The 9,841-nt window shown below is 37.0% G+C and overlaps 1 protein-coding gene across 2 annotated transcripts; it reads right to left on the reverse strand.

Moving 5' to 3' along the window:
- Nucleotides 1-659: 659 nt before the first annotated feature.
- Nucleotides 660-3,907, reverse strand: LOC114381518 (OBERON-like protein). 2 transcript variants are annotated; one of them, XM_028340794.1, is made up of 3 exons: nt 3,753-3,892; nt 2,253-3,387; nt 660-1,485 (listed from the first exon to the last, which is right to left on the reverse strand). In XM_028340794.1, the coding sequence occupies exons 2-3, from the start codon at nt 3,337-3,339 to the stop codon at nt 869-871; spliced, it is 1,704 nt and encodes a 567-aa protein (XP_028196595.1). In that variant the 5' UTR covers nt 3,340-3,387; nt 3,753-3,892; the 3' UTR covers nt 660-868. The 2 variants fall into 2 exon arrangements, with proteins under 2 accessions (XP_028196595.1, XP_028196596.1); XM_028340795.1 differs by having other exon boundaries at nt 869-1,485; nt 3,805-3,907.
- Between the last annotated feature and the right edge of the window lie 5,934 nt (nt 3,908-9,841).

Genomic DNA, 9,841 nt, shown 5'->3' on the forward strand with positions numbered 1-9,841 from the left:
GAGAATATTGATTGTAGACTTGTAGAAGTGATAATACTAAAATCAGAGATTAATTAAGTTTCAGTAAATTAATTTCCCGCAATGACAATTAGACAAAAGAATTATTCAACATCGATTTGCTGTACCCACATTCTCAGATAGTCTGATTTTGGATTGTCCGAACCAATCGCTGGACCGGTTCAAGTTGCAATCGATCTGATTTTCAAAACATTGCTTTTCGGGTTCGATCATTTTTTTTCCTTTCTTCCAACGTAATAATAGTATAATATTTTATATACTTGTACAATAACAACTTTATAATTTATGTGGCCGTTGATGCCACTCACCGAAATATTAATTGTTTGGATAAACTTAAAAATACTTATGTAAGAGGAAAATAATAAAGTTAAAAGAATTGAGTCTTTTCCATAAATTAAAATTACCTAATGCATTGTAGCAAAAAAAAAAACACAAAACTAGTGCATAAATTAAAGTTAACTTTTTGAAGAAATAAAATAAAAAATTTCTATAAATTAATTTATACATAAGATAGTTAATTTTAACTTATGAGAAAATCTTAATTCATTTTACCTTTTTATTTTTTTCTCCTATATAACTGTTATCCAGAAATTTATCACAATGCCAAACATTTAATTCAACTTACCAGTAACCACAAGTTATGCTACAACAATCAACAAATTCCTTACAAAAGCATATTAATAATGGTTAGAGTTCCAAACATATATTGAAGCTTTTTCCAATATCAAAACGCAGATAAAATTGATGAAGATGGTGATTACATTGCCATAAAAGTGGCTCATCCTAAATTGTTCAAAGGTGACTTAGCTACAACAGCTAACATAATTGGCATTACAAACACAATGGACTCTCAGGGATTTGTCCGAAAAGGGTGGCGCTCATTACCCTGACTGTCTGCTTTGGAAGGAACACTGTAAAGCAGATCGTGAATTTTGGAATACATCAGCATCTGAGAGGGGTCACCACCACTACTGCCCTGCGAAGCGCGAGAACTCTCCTGCAATTTGATCTTTTCATAAAGGTACTGCTTCTCGGCCTCAGCCTCGTTTAATCGTTGTTTCAAGTAGTTGCTAGTAAATTCTTCCTCTGATTTATCTTGCTTGGCAAGAGCAATCATTTGAAGCCTCTCGGCCTCTCGTTTAGCCTCATCAGCCTTCAATTGGAACATATCAGCCTCTGCATTTTTCAGCCTCACAATTTTCTCCAGCTCTTCTATCTGCAGCTTCTTTTTTTGTCTCTCCATCTTGAGCTCTGTCACCTCCCTGGCCTTGTCAGCTAGTTCACGATCACAAGCTTCGAGAGATAAGCGAGCCTTCTTGAACATCCTCATCTTCTCATCAGCTACCATTTCCATCTTTCTTATAGCCTCATGCACCACTTCAGCAATTCTATTGCATGCGTCCAGTGGAGCAATCAACCTTCCACTTTCTCCATTTTCCAGGCATTTTGCAGAGTCCACCTCAAGCTCTTCAATGCATGGGTTACAACAAGAGAAAAGTTAAAATTATAACCAACCATGCATAACCCCCCCCCCCCCCCCCCCAAAAAAAAAAAAAACAAATAAAACAGCCTTTGCCTTCAAAAGAAAAAAAAAAAGAAACCAAGAGGAGTGTTTACAACACACACTTCACTAGGTTAGAATTTATTGAAAATTACAAAATCAAAAGAGAGAATAATTAAATAACAAGTGGGACCTACAAAAAATGTGATTTCCAATAAACTTTAGTCAATCATAGGGATTTTTCACAAAAGAAGCATGTTAAAGAGTGAGTTGCCAGCATTTATCAAGAAAGAAATTATAATCATAGCATCAACTTTAGTGATTATGCCTACTTTTCTAATGATAGTGCGCCATTGCCATACATTTTCTTCCCATATGTCGTTAACTTGAAATTCAGGGTTCAATGAAGAGAAAATTGAGCAATGCAGATATCATTTCAAAATATGCAACGAAGAGAACATATAAAGCCGTAGTCTAAAAGCACTATTTGTCATTGCTATCTCTAGTTATGGGATCAAGTTACTCCAAGAGAAACTCTTTAAGAGTTACTCTCATCCTCGACATTCATTTTCTTGAAATCCAATGATTCCAATGAGTAACTAATCTTAACCATTATATTTCAAGAAAATAAATGACGAATATGAAGAGTAACTCTTTTAAAGTTACACTTAGACTAACTTGATCCCTCCTCTCTCTACATATATAAAGACAGAAAAAACTAGATTTCAAGTACCTTGGAAAAACATCAGTATTGCCCGGCAAACAGCTTTTGAATCCATTTTTTTACTTAAAAATTTTTCCTTGAGATCATCACACTTCCAAAATAGCTTCCTTCCTCGGGGGTCTTTACTCCCATGAAAGATCCTACTAACATAATCAAGTTCCCTCATTAAGGCTTCTCCATCCCATGACGGTGCACAGTGCTGGAAGACATCTTTAACCCAACCCAACAATTCTGAAGTCCTGTTGCATGCTTGACACCTGAAAAACATATCACTCGGTCCTGCTCCACTCTTTGAAGAAGGGCCCATGCAAATATGTCGCTCACGAATGGCACATTCTGTGTGAGTCCAATGAGAACACAAATCACATCCAATCCAGCGGCATGTATTCACCTCAAAGTCAAACTTGTTGCAGATCACACACATGCAAAGATTGCAGAAACCATTAGTGTTGGTGCATATTTCACAGGTACAATCATCAGCTGGAAGCTGGTTTTGGCACGCTATGTTTCTGCATCTCTTATAGCCAAAGATCTCAATCAGGGAAGTCTGGGATAGACTAATGCTAGGATGCAAAAATCCCTGAATTCCAGTATTTATTGCAACAAGGATTTCAAGCTGCACCCGATGTGTTCTGACCAGTGTCTTGGCAGTCAAATCAGTTCTACTCTGAACAAGCTTCTGCAAAATGAAAAAATCCTCTCTATGCTGCGAACCATTCCCTCCCTCAAGGATAACTCGAAGTCCATTCTTCAACTCTTCTAGATATTCCTCAGGTAGACGATGCATTTTTTCACATATCGTAGCGATACTTTCTCTAGCAACGTCCTGAAGAGTAACTTTGTCTGCACTAGAAACACGATGAATCACTTTCTGCTCAAGGCAATTAATCTCCGCTTTTCCATTCTCCATCTTCTTTGCTGCGGCAGCATCAGCTATAGGCCAAGTTTCTTGTGAACTTGCACTTTCAGCCGGAGATTCACGGAGATTGTCAGAGTTTGACCTAGGTTCATCAGGAGACAGGAGGGGGTCTGAGGAAACAAGAGACAGCGATGTTTTTGGTGCTCCAACCTGTGATTGTGGACGCAGAGGTAGCATTTTTCGAGAGGACGACCCCGGTCGATGTTATAGAAGAAGATTATGTGCCTATTAAAAGATTTACATGGTTGGTCACTAGTGGCAGGGATTATATGCACATTTATAAACCACAACACATGATTAGGACAATTATTAAGTAAACCCTAAATTAGTCCTTGAAAATTAAAATTGCCCAATCAATTAATTCCTTGAAATGCAAATCAGTAAATTAGCTTAATTAAGTAACTGCGGGATTTAATCTTTCCTCCAAAGCACACATAAAAGAAGACCAAACAGCTATAAATGATAAGAAAATTATAGAGTTTGAAACTTTTATTTGTATCATACTCTGGACAGCGGAAATTAGCTTCCGTTTGGAACTAACGACGATGAAATTAAAAAAAGAAAGGAAGTTTGAAATTGGAGAAGCTTACTACTGTCCTGACCAGCCAAAGCGTAGATCGAATGATTGAACACAACACTGACCTCAAGTACGGAGAGAGAATAGATGGGGATTTGAGTTTGAGCTGCGAAAGAGGAAAAACCCAACACGACAAAGGGAACAGAAAGCCGTGTTTTTCAACGTCGTGGGCCACGGGTGACCGGTTCAACCGGTCTAAAACATATAAGAAGTTTTTATAAGAATTATTATAAACCTTGAGGGCAAAAATCATTAAAATTATAAAAAGATTATTAATTTTTTAAAATTTAAAAATTAACTTTTCCTTTGGTTAAAAAATATAAAATTATAATAAAAATATTTCTTAAAGTGTGAAATAGTACCAAGGTTTAAAAAAATGTATTTTTGTAAAAAAATTATTTGATTTCATAAAAAAATCTTTATTTATATATTAAAATATTTTCATATAGATATTAACCAAGACTTTGCATTTCAGTGGAACTCCAAATCCTATGGAGGCAAAAACTTGTGAACTTATGCATGGACTACTTTGGGTGAAGATATATTAAACGTCACTACAAACTAGGAATGTCTGTTGTTCGTTTTGGTTTGGTTTTTGATCAAAAAGTCACTCAAATCAAGCTTTAAAAATACATCCGGTTCAGTTTTCATTTAAAATAAAATCCGAATTGAACCAAACCAATCTTTTGCGGTTTAGTTCTATACTAGATAAGTATTCAGATAGGATGATATGACACCTATACAGACACCTAGTGATGTAAGCTCCATTGGAGCTTGTAGGCCTAGTGATGGAAGCTTGCTTGTGGGGCTTCTATGGAGGCTGGATCTTTGAGCTTCAATGAGGTCCTTTAATGGTAACTTTCCACCATGGAGATGCAGCAGAAGACAAAGGAGAAGAGGTGAGAGGAGGCGTCATCCACTAGGGAATAAGCCATAGAAGAAGGAGCTTCACCACCAAGATGAGCCTTGGATAAGAAGCTTGGAGAGGATGCTTCAATGGAGGAAAAGAAAGAAGGAGAGAAAGAGAGAGGGGGGAGCACGAAATTGAAGGAAGAAAAAGGGAGAGAAGTTGAACTTTGAGTTGTATCTCACAAGACTCTCAATCAAAGTTACAACAAATGTTACACATGCTTCTATTTATAGACTAGGTAGCTTCCTTGAGAAGATTTCTTGAGAAAACTTCCTTGAGAAGCTTCTTTGAGAAAACTTCCTTGAGAAGCTAGAGCTTAGCTACACACACCTCTCTTATAACTAAGCTCACCTTCTTGAGAAGCTTCCTTAAGAAGATTCCTAAAGAAGCTAGAGCTTAGCTGCACATACCTCTCTAATAGCTAAGTTCACCTCCTTGAGATGAGAAGCTAGAACTTAGCTACACACCCCCTATAATAGCTAAGCTCACCCCCATGACAAAAAAACATGAAAATACAAAAAAAGGTCCTTACTACAAAGACTACTCAAAATGCCCCGAAATACAAGGCTAAAACCCCATACTACTAGAATGGCCAAAATACAAGGCCCAAACGAAGGAAAAACCTATTCTAATATTTACAAAGATAAGCGGGCTCATACTTAGCCCATGGGCTCGAAATCTACCCTAAGGCTCATGAGAACCCTAGGGCCTACCCTTGGATCTCTAGCTCAATCTACTTTGAGTCTTCTACCCAATGCCCTTGCGGGATAGGATTGCATCATTCCCTCCACCTTGGAAAGGATTTGACCTCAAATCCCGAGGTTCTTCATACTCTGGGCTCCGTCCCTCAACACCTGTAAAAAGAACAAAAACATATGTATTAAGTGGTGTTTGGTATATTGAAGTAAGGTAAGGTCTGAAAACCCATTTCCTGGGCATCTTCCCATGAAGGAACATGGTTTCTCACCAACTCAATGAGTGGTGCTACAAGTATAGAAAAATATGGGACAAACCTTTTGTAAAAGTTTGTTAAGTCATGGAAGCCCCAAATTTTTCTTATACTTGGTGGAGTGGGCCACTCAGGAATGACCTTTATTCTCTTAGGGTTCATGGGAACCCCTTGATCACTATTTGAAAAATTAAGAAAAGTAACGCAATAAAACATACCTTTTTCTGTATTTTCATATTGATTATTCCTACCAAAAAGTATGACAAACCTAAGGTATCCCATATGAGTACCTAAGTTTGTATTGAAACTAAAAATAAGAACAAACCTACCTAATGGGTCCGTATGTACACACACCATGAAGATGTTAGGTGTACGAGTGATTTTACAAAAGAGGGTTGCACCACTCAAAACATTCATCATACCACCTATTTTAGGGACTTGGTGCGTAATAATACCTATTTTGGGCACCAACAAAGCACAAGGATTTAAGCTCTTGCGAACCAAACCCTCATCCAACAACTTCTTTACTTGAGGAATAAACTCAAGCCCAAGAGGTGTGGCAATGCTAGCAAGTGCCTTTTTACAAAAGAGAAAATGTGGAGGTTGTCTAAGAGGGAAAGTTTCTTTAATGTTTGTCTTTATTGTAAAATGAGTTTCCTTCTTAGCTAAACTCTTGGAGGAGACACTTACCTCCTTACACTTCTCTTTAACCACTAATGGTTGTCCTTCTTCTTGAGGGTAGATTTCTTCACTAGATTCTTCCCCTTTTGCTTTTTCACTTTCACTAGAGGAAGGTGAAGTAGTAGCCTCATCTTGGCTACTATAAATTTCTTGGCCCCTCATAATCATGGTTTTTGTGGTGGGGCATTGAGAAGTAATGTGTCCTCTTCCAAGACATTTAAAGCACTTTCTAGAGCTAGTTTTCTCTTGCATACTAGCCTTAGGGGCTTGCTTTTCTATTGTCTTCCCCTTATCATCTTTGGGCTTAGAAGGTGTCACCCCTAAGATGCCTTGACCTTGGTCTTTCTTTGGATAAGAGTGAGAGCCATAAGATTTTGAAGTAGAATTCTTTTTAAGTTGTTGCTCTACCCTTATTTCCCAATCTAAGTTAGCCTCTACATTGTCTTTCCCATGGAAGTATGAGAGTTTAATGTTAGCCTTTTGAGGCTTTCTTTCCTTTTCTCTTCTATGGGAGTGAGGTCTAAGATGTGACCTATGCCTTCCTTCGTAATAGTCACGAAGTTCTTCACTTAGGCTTTTGCAAGAGTTATGACTACTATAGGAGGCATGTTTTTCTCTTTTCATTTCTTTCATTATTTTTCTTCTTTCTTCCTCTCTTATTTTCTTTCTTTCATCTTGACTTATTTCTTCCACTCTTTTTTTTCCTTTTTCTTTTCTCTCTTGCTTTTCTTTCCATAACTTGAGGGAACTCAACTCATCTAAGATTCTAGATAAAGGGTCTTTATGACTAATACCCTTGCCATTAACACTAGATGAATGATGACTCGTGTTGGTTCCTAAGTTGTGGTTCTTTCTTGTTGGAGGTTTGAAAACAAAAGGTAAAAGAAACTATGGTTGAAACTAGCCAAATAAACACTAAAAGAGGTGTGAAAGATAAGGTAAAAAACTAATTGGTAAAAGGAAAGCTATCTAGGCGGTTTGACAATGGAAGGTAAAGGAAATAAGCTATGAAAGTAAGCAAGAAATGTAAAATAGGCGAATCCTAAGAGTGTTTGGATGACCACATTCAAGGTTCCCAACAAAACACTCACTATCCTAAGGAAAATTGCCTAAAATTATTACACACAAATGGAAGTTTGGTAACCTATTGAAGGCTCCCAACACACTTCCAATGAAAGGCCTTTTTGTTACAAAACTTGAAAGCAATGAAGGTAAGTAAATTGCAAATTACAAAATTACAAAACGGTCCTCAATTTTGGTGGTTGTTCTCTCTTTGGTGATTCACTCAATTTGGAGTGCTTCTTAGTTCAATAGCTCTTAAGGTGGTTGGCCCCTTGCTTCTGGACTCAAATTCTTCAAGGGATGGCACCAATCCTCCTTCCAATTCCCTATATGGCAACCCACAAACAAGGAAACAAAGAGACAAGCAATAACCAAAGACCAAAAAAAATGAAATGAAAGCTAAACCAATGGAGTTTTAACAAGACAATTTTTCAATGATTATTCAACAATTAAAGCAATGAAAAGGACATAGAAGCAAGCTAGGACTCAAAGAGAAACTTAGAATGGCTCTAGAGTAGAGTAAAAAAACTGAAAAAAAAAAAGACTCAACAAACCTCTAGCTTTGGCACTTGTCTTCACACTAATTTTCAATTGAAATTTCCAATTATAGAATAAATTTTGAGCCAAAACAACAAGCACACTTCCTTTTCACCTTTTTTTTTCTGGATACTGATTTTCCTGCCAACTTGTGTGATTTTTCGTATTTTTTTCTTTTTATCCAAATCACTTGTTTTTTTTTTGTAACTTTTTTCCAGATGTCTAGAAAATTCAGTAAAAATTTTAGCTCAAAATTCAAAGTAACCAATTCTCAGTAATTTTTACAAGTTTGTATGTCCAAGCTGCCAGCACCAGCGATTTGTTTCTTTAAGCATGGTATATTGATTGCCTTGGGCTTACTTTTAACCTTCCTATGTATGTTGAACTCACTAGGATTGTTTAACACTGTTTTAGAAGTTCAATATTCACTTAGGATCAACATTTCAGCCAGCAATTCAATCACCAAAACTCAAATTCACAATAGACACAATCATAAGGAAACCTAAAAGTTCAAGAAAAGGTTCACAATCAAAGACTCTCTAAGAATTTTGCATGAACATGTTAAGCACTAATTAACATGAAAGATTTGACTCAAATCCAATAGTAGGCTAAAAGAATTTCATACACTCATGAACAAATGAGTTAGACAAAGAAACAAGAAAATAAAATTTCAGCACAACATAAGAAATCTTATGTGACAAGTTTCATGACTAGACATGACTTCTATGACAAAACTACAATAGGTGAACAAGTCACTCTAGATTTTTGAGGTTTTCTTCTACTTTAATATTTTTGTAAGAATTTTATGGTTTAGGTTTCAGCCACAAAAAATAACAAGACAAAACTCAAAGGAACCTAAACTCAACACAATTCATGGTTCAAGAACAAGAACAAGAAATTTGAACCATAGAAAATCAAATCTAGTTTCTATAGCAAGTTTAATCGGTGGAAACTTCTAAAGAATCATGTTAAAAACATTTAGAACAAGACATGTGAGGAGATACATGGAGAAAAATGAAGAAACAACAATGGAAGAGAAGGTAAAGAAAAAAAATTAATGGAGGTTTAAGGAGCACCTACTTGAAGCTCTTGTGCTCTGATTACCACTTGATGGAAACTTGCTTGTGGGACTTCTATGGAGGCTGAATCTTTGAGCTTCAATGAGGTCCTTTAATGGTGATTTTCCACCATGGAGATGCAGCGGAAGACAAAGGAAAAGAGGTAAGAGGAGGCGCCATCCATTAAGGAATAAGCCATGGAAGAAGGAGCTTCACCACCAAGATGAGCCTTGGATAAGAAGCTTGGAGAGGATGCTTCAATGGAGGAAAAGAAAGAGTGAGAGAAAGAGAGAGGGGGGAGCACGAAATTGAAGGAAGAAAAAGGGAGAGAAGTTGAACTTTGAGTTGTGTCTCACAAGACTCTCATTCATCAAAGTTACAACAAGTGTTACACATGCTTCTATTTATAGACTAGGTAGCTTCCTTGAGAAGCTTTCTTGAGAAAACTTCCTTGAGAAGCTTCTTTGAGAAAACTCTCTTGAGAAGCTAGAGCTTAGCTACACATACCCCTATCATAACTAAGCTCACCTCCTTGAGAAGCTTCCTTAAGAAGATTCCTAAAGAAGCTAGAGCTTAGCTACACATACCTCTCTAATAGCTAAGCTCACCTCCTTGAGATGAGAAGCTAGAACTTAGCTACACACCCCCTATAATAGCTAAGCTCACCCCCATGACAAAAAAACATGAAAATACAAAAAAAAGTCCTTACTACAAAGACTACTCAAAATGCCCCGAAATACAAGGCTAAAACCCCATACTACTAGAATGGCCAAAATACAAGGCCCAAACGAAGGAAAAACCTATTCTAATATTTACAAAGATAAGCGGGCTCATACTTAGCCCATGGGCTCGAAATCTACCCTAAGGCTCACGAGAACCCTAGGGCCTACCCTTGGATCTCTAGC

The sequence above is a fragment of the Glycine soja genome, chromosome 13, assembly GCF_004193775.1.
Source record: "Glycine soja cultivar W05 chromosome 13, ASM419377v2, whole genome shotgun sequence".
Taxonomy (NCBI): domain Eukaryota; kingdom Viridiplantae; phylum Streptophyta; class Magnoliopsida; order Fabales; family Fabaceae; genus Glycine; species Glycine soja.